The following is an 18,611-nucleotide window of genomic DNA, read 5'->3' as shown; positions in this document are numbered from 1 at the left end:
GCAAGAAGCCTGTGTCTGAAATGACCGACTGATGGGGAAACTCTGGCTCCAATTCAGGCTGACCAAAGTTGGAAAGGACCACTTCCTACTGTTTTAACTTTCCTAACAGTAGCTTTAGCCCATGAAATTGATTTCAAAGCCTAATAAGTGCACTGCAGTTTGAAACACACTCTCAGTACACTAAAGGCTGGAAGACACAGCCACCTAGAGATCCCAACAGACCACCTAAATGCAGCCCAGGCCTTCCACGTGAGGCTCCAACTGTGTCTCTGGGAAGCCAGGGTGAGCATTCCAATAGCTACGTCGGGAGAAAGTTAACTAACAACAGCTTAGCTCTAGTTTGAGCAAAAACCACTCAGAAACAACACAAATTCTACTGATTCACACCCCATTCTAGAGAAAAGCAAGCCTAAAGGGAGTTTATTCTGCTTTTTCTGGACGTCACAAACCAGAAAAATTTCTAGTCCATGAAGATGAGAAGTTCCCTTTAAGAAACTAATTTTTTGAGCTTCTAAAAGACAAAGATTCATTCCAATATAACATGGTTTTGAGAATCTGAGGTAATAGTTCATCTCTTTAACAGCTATTCCACGGGGGAATGAACAACCAGGCTTTGACTGTGAACCAGAGATGGCCTCATCAGATCACCACTGAGTCTTACCCCCATCAGAGGCAGGACTACAGTCCCCATAACAAGGTGCATTTAAAGCAGAACCATGATAAGAAAAATTTGTATCTCAAGACTGCTGGGTACCCTGAGAAGTCAAATTTTATTGTTCCAAACTGGAAACTCTCAGTGGTGGCTTCCTTTTCAGATTCTACGCACTCGGCTATTCTGGGTTAGCCTTCATACAGGACAGTTGTTCCGGAAGGTCACGAGAGAAAAAATAGGAAAGAGCTGGAGCATTTACGATGGAAGAAGGCATCGCTGGGTCTCCTCTCAGCAGAATAACAAGGCAGCTGGAAACAGGAGAAACAGAGGATAGAGGGCATCAGGGTACAAGCCACAGGCCAAGGGGAGGCACGGACGGAGAGGCAGGACCTTGGTGCTGGGAGCAGCTCCCAGGAGAGATGAGCAGCATGCGCTCTGGTCTTGGGCGGCGCTAGCGGAGCACACACAGAGGCTCATCCAGGCTCCACAACAAAAGCTGTACGTAATCAGCTGTCAACTTGTTGAGTGGGGAAAGAGTGGACAGAGGCAGAGGGCTGGAGGAGGGCAGGGAGCACACGAAGGGCAAGCAGGGTCCCTGCGTTTCCTCCTACAAAAGGGGCAGGAGGCACTCACGAAAGACCATAGACAGAAATCAAGGTTGTGAATGTGTGTGTGAAAATCTCAAAGATGAAAATTAAGTGACCAGACATTTGTGATGAACTATCAGACAGGGAGAAAGTGGAGAGAAAGAATGCTGCGAGTGAAGGAAATCAGGAGAGAGTCTTTGACAAAACAATCAGCAAGACAAGAATATTAATACAGACCTGGCTGCACCTACCAGAAGATCAAAAGTCAGAGAAAGCTAATTCTGAGTGATTGCTTCTGAGAAGGGTGTGTCTGGGAGTGGAGAGAGATGGGGAACATAAGCTCCTGAATATCTGCTTTAAAAAAATACAGCTAGGTACAACTGGATTTTTTTTTAAATGAAAAATAAAAATGTTAATCTATGGTTATGAGAAAAGATAGATGGAAGGTGTTCTAGCCCATGTGCAGTTAGAATCAGCAAGACATTCATTCACAGTTACTTTGAAGCAGTCTCCTGACATTAACCCCGTGATTTCTAAATCACTTCTCCATTCTACATCTAGTCCCCCTCAAATCACAACACTGCTTCCTTTAGGGGTCAATAACTCACCTAAGAACTTACCCAAAAAAAGCAGATTTAGATCTCATTTTTCTAGTGGAATTTTGTTCTGAGATGAGAAAAAACCCAACATTTTAACAAATGTATTTTCCTTTGATTAAACTTATCAATGCAACACCAAATCTTCAACTCAAGCCTTCATTCTCATATTGCCCATGAGGAAAAAAAATTCACGGACAAAATGCTTAATTTCATTTAACAGCCTGAAGAATCAAAACCACAGCTGGAGAGCTGAAGGAGAGATGGGTCCCGAGGATCCTGGCTGGCATCTCCAGGACCCTGCAAGCCACCACCAGGACAGGAGCAGCTGGTACTCAGAACCCACCACATCCACCTCGAGATTCTGAGGGAGTGGCAGGGGCACCTGGCAAAGGCATCTCTCTGCCCAGGCCCGGGCTCTCCTGCGTAGCCACTGGGGTTAAACTGTAAAATATCTGCTGATGGGCCAGATGGCAGAGCAACAAACAACTCCTCCCTCCCCCGACCGCCACGTGCTGCAGCCACACTTCTGTGCCAGGGAGGCAGCTAAGCCCTCTTCTCCTGAATAGAATGGCAGCTAGGGAGGCAGCGGCCTGCACAGAAAGGACACAGAGCAGAGGGCCCGGAGGCCTCGGGAATTCATGCCTGCAAAGGTTAATTTACAAGGTGTCCTGCTTCAGCATGGGGGCCATTCCAGCAGCAGCCCCTCACCATTCCCTCGCAAGGCTCCTATTTAATGAAGGGGATTAAAGAGCCTACAACAACAAGGGATCATTGTACTCAGCTGTGAATAGGAAAGCCACACAAGGGGACCCTCTATTTATTTCTTTATTTAAATGTTGCTCTGCAGATTTAACCAGCAGAAACCCAGAGCTGCAATGTGCTCCATCCAGCGCATACAAAGGAGGCTGTATTAAAGGGACAGTGCCCTCCTTCCGGGCTGGGGGCAAGTAGAAATGCACAGGGCGGCATCACTAGGTCCAGCTTCTCCAGCCCCTGAGGCCACAGGCAGGTGCCCAGAGACCTGCAGTGAAGTCCAACTGAAAAGAGAGATCTACTGACAGCAGTTTCTGCTCAACAAGAATACAGGCCAAAAGGGACCTTGTTTGCTTTCTGTCCCTGGTCCCCAGGAGTGACATACATCAAAGTGTTGGAGGCGCGCTTTAGGGCCCAGAAACAGCTCCCTGAGAGGTTCCAGCTACACCGGGTCCCACTGCCTAGATTTAAATTTGCCTTACCTTTTCCACCATAATCATCGAGCATCATCCTTCTTATATATAGCCCCTGCCTTCCGGTGATAACAAGGGTCCAAATTTAAGCCAGCACAGCAGGGCAACATTTTAAAAGGCAGGTCAAGAGTCAGAAGGCACTCCCTTTCCCTACATGTGGAGAGGGTAGACAGACAGGTCTGGCCCCCATGCAGCCCAGGAGGGTGCCACTGTCCAGACGGGCTTCCAGCCCTCCAGAGCCTGCGCCAGGGGGCCCTGCTAAGCAAGGCTGGAGTTTCATGAAACTGAAAACACACAAGGCCTCAGAAACCATCCGCCTGCCTGGAGCCACAGCAGCCGGGTCAAGGATGGGGATTAGCAGATGCAAAAACTATTGTACACAGAATGGATAAGCAACAAGGTCCTACTGTAGAGCACAGGGAACTATATTCAATATATTGTGATAAACCATAATGGAAAGAATATGAAAGAGAATGTGTGTGTATATACACACACAAATATATATATATATATATATATATATATGAATCACTCTACTGTACACCAGAAATTAACACAACACTGTAAATCAACTATACTTAATTTTTTTTAAAAAAGAAAGAAAGGTAAATTAAGAACTGGACCTTCCTGTACCCTCTCCAGAAAATGTTACCAGCTCCAGAGGGAACACAAGCTATTTACGAACAGCTTTTGGGCTTAAGAGCACAAATCTGGGAAGTTGCCCATGGACTGAGGGTGCTGTGTCTACTGCCTCCAGAGACAAAGATCAAAGAGCCTGCCATGTGGCGAGTGCTGGTCACACACTGGGCCCTTCCTGACTCAGCCTATGCAGACAGATCCTCCGGTCAGATCGCCTGCTCTGCCCTGCCCTGGGGTAAGTCACCTGGTCTCCCAGGAGATCCCAGCACCTGCCAGTGTGAAAAAATTCTAACGACTGGAAAAAACTCAGGCTTTGGGTGACACACAAACAGTCAGCAAACTTTCACAAAACTCTCAATTCTATGCTGACATTAGAAATACACAAGGTCAGATATTCTTGACAGGGACAAGAAAACAACCAAAAGTCATAGGGTCCTTAAGAACAGGCAACATAGAGATGAGTGAAACAAAAAGATACAATGACTAAGAGGCTTCGCTGACAGCCTCACACTTGAGACAGACCTCAGGGTGTTGTCAGACCAGACACAGAAGGACGAGGAAAAGGGATGTGACTGAAACCGGAAACCCGGGGACACATACATGGCCAACTGGGTGCTGACCTGATCATCTCACGACTTTACAGAAGGTCTTCCAACTTTGGGAAACAATTCCTTTTCCCTCCGTAAGTCAAACTATAGCAACCCTTTGTAAAACTTAATACCGTATTATTCTGCCTTGAAAAGGAATGAAATTCTGACACACACTACAGGATGAAGGAACTCAGAAGACATTACGCTCAGTGAAATAAGCCAGCCACAAGAGCACCAATCCTGGACAATTCCACTTACATGAGGTTCCCAGAGAAGCCAAGTTCACAGAGACAGAAAGTGGAATGGCGGGTGTCTGGGGGAGGGGAGAATGGGGAGCCAAAATTCAGCAGGGACAGAGTTTCAGTTTCATAAAAGTTCTAGAGATGGATAATGGTGATGTTTGTACAACTATGTGAGTGAATGAACTTCATGTTACTGAACTGTACACTTAAAATGGTAAATTTTATGTTACCTATATTTCACCACAATTAAAAATAAATGAAACAAGAGTTTTAATAGCAATATACTGAATTCCTGATTTCTGCTAAGCTTAGTCCCTATTCTCAGAAGCTATGATCTGCTCTTTGTATAAAGCACTGTAAAAGAAGGGTCTCACCACCAATTTACAGCCTGTGCTGTGCTTAGTTGCTCAGTCATGTCCGACTCTTTGCTTCCCCATGGACTGTAGCCTGCTAGGCTCCTCTGTCCACAGGGATTCTCCAGGCAGGAATACTGGAGTGGGTTGCCATGCCCTCCTCCAGGGGATCTTCCCAACCCAGGGATCAAACCCAGGTCTCCCACACTGCAAGCGGATTCTTTACTGTCTGAGCCACCAGGCAAGCAATTTACAGCCTAAGTGACTAAAAGAATGTAGACATACCAACAGGACCAAAAGGAATTAAATTGGCATGTGCTAGCATAACTGACATTCAACATCAAAGGTGAAAGGTGCCTTCCAGCAAATTACCAATGTGAATATTTACTCTTATAGCTTAAATTCTTTCCACTTAAAAACCACTCAGTCTCCCACCCGGAAGTAAGGATATTAAAGATTTTATTCCTGTAGTCTGCATCTTTAAGGACAACTTTATTCCTGTATCAATCTTATAGACATCTCATCTAACCACTAACCTAAAAATTCAGGCCTCCTTAACTGAGATGAGACACTGCCCAGGAGTTGAGGTAGGGGGCACCTACCCCTACCCCTAGGAGCTGAGTGGGGCTTCACTGACCAGTGAGTGGTTCTGTGACCTGGTAAAAACCACCATCTCTCCCTACCTTGGTTTCCTTAAGCAGGAATGGGCATGTCAGCATCCTCGCCTTTCCCAGCGAGAGGGTGTCTATTAAACAGCTCCATAAACTGCCTCATGAAAGCAAAGTATTTTATCATCTTACCTTTCTTAGAGAAGGAATGGACACATTTTATCTAATAAAAATGAGAACCTGAAGACAGGTTTTTGTAATCAGAGGGAAATGAGATCGAATTTCAAGGTAATAAAAGAGACAAAGTCATAAAATTTTATCCTGAAAGTTTGGTTTAGAAAATAAAGTTAACATCTGCTTTCAATAAAAGCTGAAAACTAGAAAACAATCATTTAAGAACCTCAAGCTTTTTCTAAAACCTGGCAGTGGTATACATGGTCCAGCTGGACTTCTGTACCAGTTTCTTTCCAGTGCTCATACGTCCAATCTCTGTCTCCAAGGCTGTTTCTGAAAGGGTCTCATGGACTGAAAGCAGAGTTGGAGCCAGCTTGACAAGGAGAACCACGTTCCACCTCTGGCTTCTCGAGAAAGGAGCCCTCCACTCTCAGGGCAAGCCTGGGAGCTCCCGTCCCAGCAGACAAACCCCACCGTCATTGTGCCCTTCTCCTTCCTCCCAGGCAGAGCAAGCTCCCCCTCCCCAAGCCCACTGCCATCTGGGCACCACACAGCCGTGCCACCACACCCCTTCCCCCCAAAAGAGAGGCTCGGTGGGGACCCGAGGCACGTAACTCAGTTCCCTCTCACTTTACTCCCCTTCCTAAAACCTATGTGCATGCTGGCCCTTTGTAAAACCCTGACTATTTCTGCGGACTGAGACATTCCCCCTCAGCCCGGCAGCTGGAACAGACTCATGGCAGCAAAATACACAAGGGGCTCCAGCTGCTCTTCTCTGTGCATTTTTGGGAAGAGGGCTACTCATACCAGGGGAAGGTTCCCAAGTTTTAATGAGTAAATTAAAACTCCAGGGGTGAGTTGGGAGGGGGATCTCTCAGAATTTGCCCCTCTGCTTTCTGTCCTCCTTTTTTTAACCTCATCCTAGCAGGACCATACAAATTGGTTATTAGCTTATTCCTTAATCTGGGGCCTAGAAGAAACCACACTGAAGGCTGAAACCTCTATTAAAAGCTACTGGAAAAAAAAAAAAAAAAACCAACAACCTAGGAAGAGAGAGTAGAATGCGAAACCACACGACAGACATGCAGAGAAGCAGCCGCTGCACACATTAGGCTTGCCTGGCTCCGGGGTGGGAGAGGCCGGCAGCGGTGCATAGTAATAGCAGAGGGATTCACGCTGTACGGGAAGCTCCACACGGCAGGCTCACCCGCGCCACCCACCCGGCCTCTTACCCGGGGCGAGTCCCCTCTCCGGTGGCCCCAGGATCCCGGCAGCCCTGGGGCAGCGACGTCAACGCCCTGGCAGGTGGCAGCTGTCCGCTTCAGAGGCCATGGTGGCCCGGCACCGAGACTCCCCAGTCCCAGGCCCCCGGCCGCCCCACCAGCGCCGGGTGGAGGCAGGGACAGGGCCCGCGCGGCATGTGCGCACGCACTGCCCGGGCAGAGGCGGCAGCCAGGCGGGGACACAAAAGCTGAGCAGAAACCCGGGTGCGGAGGAAGTCGATCCTGGTGCGGAAGGCCGGCGTGGTTGGAGATGGCCGCGGAGCTATCGCCAGGCGGACACTCCGAGCGTGTGCTCAGTCCTCCAGGCTTATTTCCATGAATGCAATTACAGCGCCCCGCCCACCGCGCCCCCACTCGAGGCCTCCGAGGGGGAGGGGATGCACCACGAGCCTTTGCTCACAGGCTGCAGCGGCTTTTTTCTCCCCCTTGGAAGCAAAAGACTGATGGTGGCTTCCCTGGGAGGATGTTAACCCTTACTTAAGGTGCCTCTCCTCCCTGAGTGGATAAACAGGAGGGCAGGATCCAGAATGCAGACTATTCTGTCACCCTCAGCAGAAGGCCACCTCCTGTCTCCCCCTACCCGCTGATTCCCCCGGCAACAGCTTCAGCAGGCAGGGATCCTGACCCCGCTGCTCGAACGTCCCCCCACGCCTCCCCCCTTCTGGTCCTCTGCAGCCCTAAGCCCCTTGTCTCCAGGTGACCTGCTCCAGCCTTTTACTAAAACGGCCTGCCTCCTACTCAGGCCACAAGCACCAGAGGCTCCAACCCAGTGTGCCAATACACGCTGGGCGAGTGGCAGGCGGGTCTAGGACAATGCTGTAAGACGGCCGGTGACAGGCTCACTACAGCCTGAGGAGTGGCTGTCCACCTCGAGGTGTGAGGATCACCAAGGGCATTGGCAGACACACACATCGGGGACCTCAGGCCCCAGACCTGGAGTCTGGAGGCTCAGGACACGGGGCGACTGCAGGCTGCGTCTGCCGACTCCTCTGGGAAGCACTGCCTTTGACTAATAAGGGAAGAGACCTAAGGATTACAACAAGTGCCAAAAACACGAGGAGAAAACGAGAAAATAAACCACTACACTAGATGAAGTTCTCCGATCTCGGCACTTCTGATGCTTGGGGGCTCCTTCTGTGTGGGAGGGTGTCCTGTGCCTTAGGGCACATTTAACTGCACCCCCGCAGCAGCATCCCACCCTACCCCCCCGAGAGGACAGCCCCACAGGCTTCCAGACATGCCATATCCCCTGCAGGGTCAAACCTCCCTGCCTAAGAACCACCACTCCAGACACACAACAGAAAGAGGGAAAAACGGAAAATCCCACACTCTGGCCTGCCTTCGAGTGCTCTGTCTTCAGGAAGCTGCTGATAGAGGGCTCCCTCCTTCCACTACACTAATGTGAGCTCCTCATCACCAGCACAGGGTCACCAGACTTGACCAACACTTGGGCTTTGCAGGCCCAGCCTGTCTTTAAAGAAACAGTCACAATATGAAAGAGTTCTCATCTAAAAGAATCATACCAAATCTATGACAAATAAATGCTAAAATTATGAAATCTCTGTTTAAAGCTACAAAGGAAGACAAGTTTTCAACAAACGAACCAGCTGAGAGTCCCTACTAGGTACTGGGTCTGGTAAGCAATCACACACCACCTGGCCCCAGGGAGACAGGTTTCCAACCTATCTCCGTTTCCTTCTTGTTGTTCAGAGGCTCATCCTCCACAGCCAAGACCACCTCTTCCAGAAAGAACTCCCTCAGTTCACATAAAAGAACCATCACTAAAGGCCTTCTTCATCTATACGGTCTCCCCTGAACATGTTTGTATCACGAAGTTTAACACCTGGTTGGAAACTGTCCTATTCGCAGGGGGGTTTCTGTCCATGAAATGAAGCTCTTGCCTTCCAGTAAAATATCATAAATATTCTCACAGCACTCTACACAGTCCTAAGGGCTACATCCCCCTTTTTGAGGTAACATCAAAATAGGCACACAAACCCTCCAGGGATTTAAAGGTCCCAGTAGGTGGATCCTGACATCACTTCCTGTGCACAACTCGGTCCTAAGGCACAGGCTTGCTGTGCCTTGTCCTGAACCCACCAGCCACAACTGAGCACAGAGGGTCCACTGCTGGGGCTGGACTTCCAACGTGTAAACTGGCAAAGACCTCAACGTGCCTCCAGGCCAGACTCGCTGGCAGCAAAGCCTACACCACAGTCAATTCTCTGCACAAACAGTATGATCCGAGGAAGCAAGGAGAAAAGAAGTGACAGGGAAAAGCTACCGACAGGAAGTCTGCAGTGTGGCTCGCCTCATATCTACAGACAGATCTCAAATAAAGAGCCCCATAATCAAGTTTATGAAATCACAGCGATGACTGGAGAAAAAGACTGGGCACAGGGTAGTAATCTCAGGAAATCTACCAACAGAGAAAATAAACGCTTCAAAAAATGACTTTCTCAGACTCATACTCCAACAATCTTTTGGGGAAAAAATGGTTACCACCCATAAACTAGGTGCTCTATTAGTTACTGCAGAAGATACAGAGACAGTAAGACATGGGTTTAGCCCCCAAAGAGCTTCCGTGTTACTGTTCCTTTTAAAGAAAAAGAATCAAGCAGCATCAGTGCCAATGGAACACTGGTGACAGGTGCTGCGGGGTCAGCAACAGCAAAGCCGGCAAAGCCGGCTGTCCCAGAGGCCTCACGGGAGCTGAGGCCAGGCCAGCGGGGAGAGGGCACACGAGGCTGGGGACAAAGGACAAACGGGGATACAGAACAAACTGGAAACTCCTGGAAAAGCTGCACTAGTCAGAAATGGAGTCTTCTGAGTCTGGCCTGAAGACACCTATCTGACTGGTGTCTTAGTGTCCTTTGAGTCTGGCCTGAAGACGACATCTGACTGCTGCTGGACAGGTGGTGAGGTAGAGTCACAAGGGGAGCGGGGGCACCAGGAGAGAGGGACAGGCGGCATTTCTGGGGTGACCAGAGAGAAGTGACAGGGACACAGGGCAGTCATCTAAGGCAGCGAAACTTCAGCTCAGGAGGGGGGCACAGAACTAAGTGTCTTCTGCCCCCCGACAGCTCAGCTTCCACGGCCACCCACCTGTGCTTAATTCCACAGACAACTCCTGAGAGGCAATGGATCAGTGTCTTTCAAATCATCAGCATCGCAAACTTGCTAATCCTACGCATCCCCAAGCCCCACATCCTCTGGGCAAAGGCCCCAGGCCAGCCTGCACCAGGCGGAGCCCTGGGCGTCTAAGCACTCCCACCTCCCCTGCTCCTGCGTCACAGGAAACGCAAGCATGGAGTGAGGTCTCAACCTTTCTACTCCATTCCTTCTGCTTTAAAATGCTGAGTTACTCTTTAGTAAAAGCTAGGAGCATAAACTGGAGAAGGAAACGGCAACCCACTCCAGTATTCTTGCCTGGAGAATCCCAGGGATGGCGGAGACTGGTGGGCTGCCATCTATGGGGTTGCACAGAGTCGGACAGGACTGAAGCAACTTAGCAGTAGCAGTAGCAGCAGCAAGCATAAATGCTTCTTCAAAGAAGTCAAGACTGGCTTCTGTTCCCGCTCTGAGAAGGGCCGGAAGCAGTTGAGAGGGTAGCAGTTCCTAACTCTAACCTCAGACTGGAAAAAGCTGGCTCCTGGTGCCAGACATCAACCCTTCTCAGAGCTGCCCGAGGTCCAGAGAAGGCTCTCGAGGTTTGAGAGAAGTCCGAGAGCAGCTGCAGGCACCGACCCAGGCTCCCGCTCTCCAGGTCCCAGCAGCCCTGAGTCCGTTCACAGGCAGCAAAGCTGGGGCAGCAGGCAGCCCGCCTTCCAGACGGGGGCCTGCTCCAGCCCCAGCAAGGGGACTCATCGCTGCCAGGACCACTCTTGGGGTCCGCTCCCTCCTGCCCTTGGCAGAGGGCACAGCAGGGCAGGAAGAGACTGCAGGGCAGGAGGAAGGAGGGGAGGAGGCAGGAGGCGGGCAGGTCTGCCCGTGGAAATGCAGGGTGGCTCCGTGCCCCTCCACCGCCAGCTCTGGGAGACCCGGGAGAGGGCACGGGCCGCCTCCGTCTAATACAAACAGATCCTCACTCTAATCTACCCCCAAAGACCAGCAAATTCCCTGCAAGCTACCGTGATTACCATGGCTGAGAAAGCCACCAAGAAAATGAGAACGATCTGAGCACAAGCAGGAGGACCCCAGTGGGGGAAGGTGGTCTTCAGTTTGTACATCGCTTTCTAAAAATACTATTTACACTACCAACAAGAGTTTTACAGGAAGTGTGATGGATAAAACAATAGAAGGTTCACGTGGAAAATGCATATGTGAATAGCACAGGCAACTATAAAGAGGAAGAAGTGTAATGTGAGAGAGCTGCCGCCAGAGATTGAAGTGCGGCGGCGGCGGCAAAGTCGCTTCAGTCGTGTCCAACTTTGTGTGACCCCATAGACGGCAGCCCACCAGGGTCCCCCATCCCTGGGATTCTCCAGGCAAGAACACTGGAGTGGGTTGCCATTTCCTTCTCCAAGAGATTAAAGTGAGGTGTCAATAATTTGAAATTTCAGCAATAGAGAAGGAAAACAGCAGAAAAGAAACTCAAGAAATACTGAAACACTTTAAGTCATGAAGTCTCATAAAGAAAGTATTTTTAAAAGCTACAAAAATATAAAGAAAAATAGTATTATTCAGTCAATGGTGGTAGGGCAATTAGCTACCCATTTGAGGGAAAGCTAAGCTGAATGCTTACCTCATTTACATCAGAATAAATTCTAGCTGAATCAGATTTTAATATAAAAAAAGAAACCACAGAAATTCTAGAATAAAGCATAGATTAACATGGTCATAATCTCAGAATCTGTTCAATTTGCAATAATAAAGTGAAAGGCTTCAGAATGGAAAATAAAGTTCTATGAGCTAAAAGGTAAGCAACCAGGACAGCAGGTGTGCCCCACCTGTGGCAGAGGCTCACGCATTTCCCAAGGAGAGCAGAGCACAGGGCAGTGGGAGGCAGCGACGCACACAGCTGTGAGGACAGGAAAGGCAGACAGGAGGTACAGTGGCCAGGCACGAAGGACGAGCGCGCCAACTCTGCAGTTAAAGCTTCCCGAGAGCCTGGCAGAAACATGGGTCTACCAAGGGCGCGAGGGCCCAGGCTTCGCTGGGGGAGTGGAGAGGGTGCAAGCTTTGCGCAGTACTTCTCCATTCAGCAAGTGCATTTGAGAACTTACCCAATGGACATGCTCTCAAAAGTGCAAAAGTGAACGCTACTTACACACAATTTGCTTGTTAAAAAGAGTGAGCTGGTCACAGATGACAGCACAGAAAGATCTCCCAGACACGGTGCCACGAGAAGCAACAGGACACCACGCATGTGACACCGATGCTGGGAAATGCACAGATTTGAGAAGGGTGCACTCGAAACTGTCGACAGGGACCCTCTCCAGAGACAAGGAGTGTGGACAGGGAATGAATGGAGGCAGCGATGCCGCACTCTATACCTTTCTGTTTATCTGGATCCAAAACTAAGGCAAAATTTTATGCTGAAATCTCTTCAGAAAGGAATATGGAAATGTCACCAGCCAACTACCCCAAAACATTTGCTCTGCTTACACCCAAGTATTTCTTTTGTGGGAGGAACATACCTGGAGTCCTGTTATATATAATGCGTGTGAAATACCTGGGGGGAACTATGCCATCATGCTGTGTTATCTTTGTAGGATTCCACTGGATTTCTATCAATCAGAATCCTGAAATCTTAGCAGAAGAGACAAAGGAGAAGAGACTCAAGACGCCAGAAAGAGAGGAGATGCAGAAAGTCACCAACTTGGAAAAGAAACGTGCTTTATTTTTCTAGGTCAGAAGTTAAGCTTTCATGATTTCTCTGTAGGGTAAGGAAGGAAGACCATACAAAAGTCAAGAAATTATCTTGGGAAGAAGGGAAGGAAGTGGCGGGTGAGCCCTGAGCGTGAGCAGAGCTGAGGGCAGCAAGCCTGACTTGTGTGTCCATCCTCCCCGGCGTGTCACAACCAGCACGGGCTCAGGAGGAGGACACGTGGGTCGCGAGAGCAGCGAGTCTCAGCAGTGCTGCCCGCCGCCGCCCCTGGGAGCCAGGGCCCCATAAGCCTGAGGCCCCTCTACACTAGTGACGGTCCCAGCTGCAGGTGAACCCATCTGGGTCCCCATGAGCAGAAGCTCTTCACAAGGTAACAGGAGAAGACAGAAGCTGTTACAAGAATCCTTCTAAAAAGGAAATCTCAGCTTGGCTTCAGCAAACAGAGAAGCAAAGACAAGAACAATGTAAACTCAGTAAAGGTGCCTTTGGAAGGGTGTCAAAATGCAAGGGAAGCGTGAGAAATGGATACTACATAAACGTGCAGAAGATCTAGCCCTCCACTTTTAAGGTACCCAACAGCAAGCTGTATGTAGGTCCAGTCAGCCCCTCCCCATCACCACCACCAACACACTCAGCGAATCTTCTAGAGCCACAGAGAGGGCTGGGTGCCAAGGGCCTGACGCCGGTCCGTATCTACCGCACCTCCCTTGCCCTCGGCTCCGCGGCCCACTCTACAGGCTGGAGGATGCTAAAGCCCCAGTCCTGCGTCCTGCCAAGACCACACTCCCTGCCTGTTCTTTCCACAATGCTGGCTCCTCAGACAACTCCACCTGCTGCCCTCCACCCTCACCTGCCTCCTGGATGCGGGGTCCTGACCACCGACAGCCAGCCCTATGCTTTTATGTTCCACAGCCAAGGGAACTTGGGAGGCTGTGGAAAGCCTCACATGACAGATAAAGGTCCACTCTTTTCAGAGCAGAACCCGAGCCTCATTTCTTCAACCTCCTTCATCAAGAAGAAAGGGCAGTCCTGACCCTCTGTTCAGCGCTGCAGGCACTCACGCCAGCGTGCTCCACAGACAGCCTATGAAATTGAGACTAGAGCCAAAGAAATCCAGCCCAGAGAGAGGCCCCCTCAAAACTGGTCCTGGCAGATGGTGATGCAGGTCTGCTGAGATGTGTGCTCTGTACAATGCCAAGAGCTTTTGCTTAAAAATAGAGATGTAACCATTTTTGGTTCTGCAAAATACAAACTCACCCGTGAGGAAGGGCGTATCTATGGGATGAGCACTTACAGCACCTCTGCTTTCCGGATTAAAACCCCTCTCAGCCTCAGCAACCTGCCCACTGTGAGGCTGGAGCAACGGCAAGGACCACATCAAGAGGGTGGGATACGGGGTAAGTCACCACCAGACAGAGTATCTCAGATGCAAACTGAAAATCCAGTGTCCTAAGGGAGAGATACTCTACTTAATTACATGCTCAGTATATTTTCCTACAAATAATATAACTTATACACACATAAGATCCACAGCCTAAAATCTTTTTTCATTTCATTATTTGAACTTTACGACAAAGCCCAATTGTGAACTTTGCACACTTCCTGACAATGAACCATGTATGCGGTGTTACCTCCAGTTTAGAGATGAGGTAAGATTCAGGGAGTATAAATAACCCAGGAACAGACCAAGTCCAACTCAAACGCCCTGGCTGAGCCGTCAGCTCTTTCTTTTCTCTCCCCGGAATAATCGCACCACGTCAGCCCAGCACTCATTGCGCATCTGCAGGTGCCGGCCAGCGCCGGGGCGGGGATTTAAAGAGCTCAGCAGGGCCTCCCAGCAGGGGAGGCGGGCGAGCCCTCGGCAGCGGCACAGGCAGCCACCTCGGCCAGTCTGCTCAGGACTCGGACGAGCCTCGGAGCCTGGACTTGAGGACCAACGCAGATGCAGAGAGAATGTGGATGCACAGATCACGCAAAGGGACGAGGCCGGGGTGGCTGAGTGCCTGGGGACAGTGAGCACAGCTCTGCTCGGGGCCCGGGGCACCTGACAGAGAGCCTGAGCTGTGCCAGCGAGGGTCCCGTGTCCCCTCAGCAGGGAGCTGGGATCCCAGTCCTGCGAGAAGGTTCAAAGGCAGAGGGGGGGTCAAACATTCAAAAGGTGACAGCTAAAAACAGCCTCAGGCGGCTAAGAAAACAGTGCTCAATTCAGTGTAATGGTTAAGTCTCACACACCTGCATACCTGGACACTATCCTCACACATGTCTGCATAACTGGACCCTGGTTAAGTCTCACTTACACGCACCTGCGTAACTAGAATGGAACCTGATGAGCCTAAGCAACAGGGAAGGACAGAGGCAAAGCCATGTCTGTAACTGAAGGACTGCAGACTCTCATGCAGCAGGTAAGATCTGACTTCTTTAGAGACATTTTTTAAACCTTCATTCCCGTGTTGGGTGGCCCTTTGGGTGACAATCTAACCAATGCAGCTGTGTGAGAAGCACACGCTGACCCTTCACCCGCCTCCCGGGATGCTGGGGACCGGCCCGCGAAAGCCCATTTGCTCCCTTCACTTTCACATGTGTCCAATGCCATTTCTGTCATCTCGTCTCAGTATCTAGGGGCAACTATCTTAGCAACACTGCGCCCCCCAACGTCTCAGACAACAAGGTGAAACATTCCCGGGCGGGGGGCGGCTGAGGGAAATGGAGAACCACCCATTCTGAAGACTACTTTTTCAAACAAAAGTTGCCTGTTAATCCTATCTCTAAAAATTGATTTCTAAATGCCCTAGCCCCACTCCCACCCATGAATCAAGGGCACACACACTGAGCAGTTAATGTTGAATGTTAAAGCCTCTAGGATGGCCAGAAGCTGACGGCATGGAACCCCTTGATTTTGACTTTAAAGTGACTGTTGGCACCACCTCAGGGACTCTGAAGCCAGGCCACCAGGAAGGAGCAGCGGCAAGTAAGAGGGAAGAACCAGCTCAGTGAGCAGCGGTCACCCTCTGCCTAGGCCGGGCCAGTGCACCCTGACCACCCCAGCATCATCCACCAGAGTCCTCCTCCCCTCTCACAAGGGTCCGCTTTCGAGCTAGAGACCTTGGCTACTGTGGACACACCTCTCAGATACGAAAGCCCCCACGGGGGCAGCTCAGCCCTGACGGAGAACTGCTTCATCATCCCCTCCTCACATGCTGGGTGTTGTCAACACCAAATGCCCCTCTCTCCCATAGGCTTTCACACACAGTACAGCTTTCCGAGCCACCCTGCGGGGTATGGTCCACAATACTGTCTGACACGAAGATGAAACTTCAAATACATTTTACAGTGAACCAGATAAAGAAAAAGATAAAAAGGACCCCTAAAGTTTATTATCACTTTCACAAAATTCATTTTGAAAAACAGCTTAATATTTATTCATATCATCCAATACCAGCTACAAACCAGTATATATTTTGCTTTTTGTCTTAAAGGCACTAAAACATGGCTACCTGGGACTCTCCTGGCTGCACAAGTGAGTAAGAATCTGCCTGACAGTGCAGGAAGCCTGCGTTCAATCCCTGGTGTGGGGAGATTCCACATGCTGCTGAGCATCTCAGCCCATGCACAACTATCGAAGCCGGCATGCTCTAGGGCCCTCCAGCCCCAACTAACGAGCCCCTGTATCGCAACTATTGAAGACCGTGCACCCTAGAGCCAGCACGTCGCAGCTACCGAGCCTGCGTGCTGCCAACAACTGAAGCCTGCACGCTTAGAGCCTGTGCTCCACAGCAGGAGCAGCCACCTCGAGGAGACGCCCGTGCACCGATGCTAAAGCGCAGCCCCTGCTTGTTGCAACCAGAGAAAGCCCATGTGCAGCAACGAAGGCGTAGGGCAGCCATAAATAAATAAGCAAAACCAGCTATGGGATCACACAGAGTCGGACACGACTGAAGCGACTTACCAGCAGCAGCAGTGTGTACATGTCAAAAACAAATCAAAAACAAAACAAAAAACACATGGCTCTCCAGTGAAAGTATCACAATAAAACATACACAGATCCACACACAGAACTTCAAGACATTTGAGAGCCCTGACCTAGGGTGCTTTAAAGCCAGTTCTTCTGCAAAAGCTTCTGGGATTTAGAATCCACAGAACTTTTCACCCCTTTACTCTTAGCGTCACTGTCATACAGTGTGGGTGTGGAGAAGACAAAGGAAGTTCCCCAGACCCTGCAAGGCTTCAGTCCTTACCTAATACCAAAAGAGGAAGATCAAACAACTACGAAGTCCCTCTGTTACATTTTTATTTAATAAAAAGTTATTATTCATCCTGAACCTCACGGTTATTATTCATCCTCAAGTACTTTCAAACCTGGTCTCTAACATCTTTCCTTTTTTAGTGTCACACTGGTGTACACGCAACTTTTACCGCTTCTAAGACTGTTATTCAGACTCAGGAAGTCAGACACCATCGCCAAGTAGGAGGGCAAACGCCACCAAGACGCACCCAGGGCGGATCCCCAGCAAGAGGCAGAGTGGGGGTGGGGGCTGGGGGACACTTTCAGTTTAAAAACACTCTCTCTCTCTCTCACACACACAAGCAAGAGCCTTTCAGTCGGTACTCCTCAAGGGGCTGTAAAACTGTCGTCACACAACACGTCGTCACATGTTGATCAAAACAGATACCTAAACCTCACCCCACACACCCAGACCAGGACTGGGACTCACCATCCTCTTCTTCGGTTTTAAGGACCATCTTTTCTGTCACAGCAGGACCCTGAAGGCTGCTGGGGTTTGTACTTCAAAAGAGAGCTCAGAGTAACTCCTGGGAGGCCGGGTGGGGCGGGAATACCTGTGGGCCGTCCAACACTGGGACAGCTCAGAGCTGCTTCCTGGACTGCCAGGGACTCCCTGGCTGCGCTCCTGGACCAATCAGCCTCCATCCACAGAAGCGTCACTCCCAGGTCACGGCCACCACCCAGTTCCTGAAGTCAAGCTCAAGGAGCTCCCCAGAGGTTAACCACCTCCTCCCTGGAAGCAGTCTGAGGCTGAAGTCCAATGAGGAACAGTGGCACTTCTGCTTTCAGACTCATCCAAAGCAATAGACAGAGCTGGTGTTTCTCTCTTCACTTCTCAAGTACTTTCTTAGAACAAAATCACTTAAAAACACCGCGTTGTCTCACAGTGAGATAACAGCGCATTTCCCAAGAGTGTGACTAAGAGATCATAATCATTACAGTATGTGGTGAGGTCACAAGATAAAAATAGGAGGCAGATTTTAGAGGCAAAAAAAAAACCCCAAAACAACTAAGGGCATCATTCCCATTTAAGTTCAATTTCATCCCCATCCTATGTTCTAATATATTGCACCAAACTATTCTTTTCTGCATATTCTTAATATATTCATGACATGTTAATTGTTAAAATTAGATTTGGGGGGGCCTTAATCCTATCACTCAGGGATAACCACTAATGACATTTCAGTATATATTCTTAATATTCGCCCAGATTTTTGTTTTCTATATTATATTCTCATTCTCTCTTACATATTTAACTCTTTATATATATCAACATCTATTATCTCTCATTACAGCTGCCATATTTACTACATATAATAACCACATATACTATATAATATATGAAATATATTTATCCTTCTCTTAAAATATATTCACTTCAAGAGATAAGTACACAGATAGGCCCTGACTTTCGATGATTGACTTTTTTTGTGGCTGTTCTGTGGGGCATGAGGGACCTTAGTTCCCCAGCCAGGGATCAAGCCTGTGCCCGTGCAGCGGGGGCATGGGCCCCAGACCACTGGACTGCCCACCAAGTCTCACAACG

The 18,611-nt window shown here is 49.5% G+C and overlaps 1 protein-coding gene across 2 annotated transcripts in view; it reads right to left on the bottom strand.

Annotated features, from left to right (window-relative positions):
* CYTH1 (cytohesin 1) overlaps window positions 1-17,883 on the bottom strand; it is a 39,396-nt gene extending 21,513 nt beyond the window's left edge. Inside the window, exon 1 of one of the 2 annotated variants that reach the window (XM_052658532.1) lies at window positions 17,496-17,883. In XM_052658532.1, coding sequence (XP_052514492.1) covers window positions 17,496-17,523 — 28 coding nt within the window. In that variant the 5' untranslated portion in view covers window positions 17,524-17,883. Of the gene's footprint in view, window positions 1-6,902; window positions 7,047-17,495 lie in introns of those variants that run through there. The other variant, XM_052658533.1, reaches the window with a different exon arrangement.
* Window positions 17,884-18,611: the final 728 nt, after the last annotated feature.

The sequence above is a fragment of the Budorcas taxicolor genome, chromosome 19 (assembly GCF_023091745.1).
Source record: "Budorcas taxicolor isolate Tak-1 chromosome 19, Takin1.1, whole genome shotgun sequence".
In the NCBI taxonomy this organism is placed as follows: domain Eukaryota; kingdom Metazoa; phylum Chordata; class Mammalia; order Artiodactyla; family Bovidae; genus Budorcas; species Budorcas taxicolor.
This window is presented reverse-complemented; position numbering and strand designations above follow the sequence as displayed.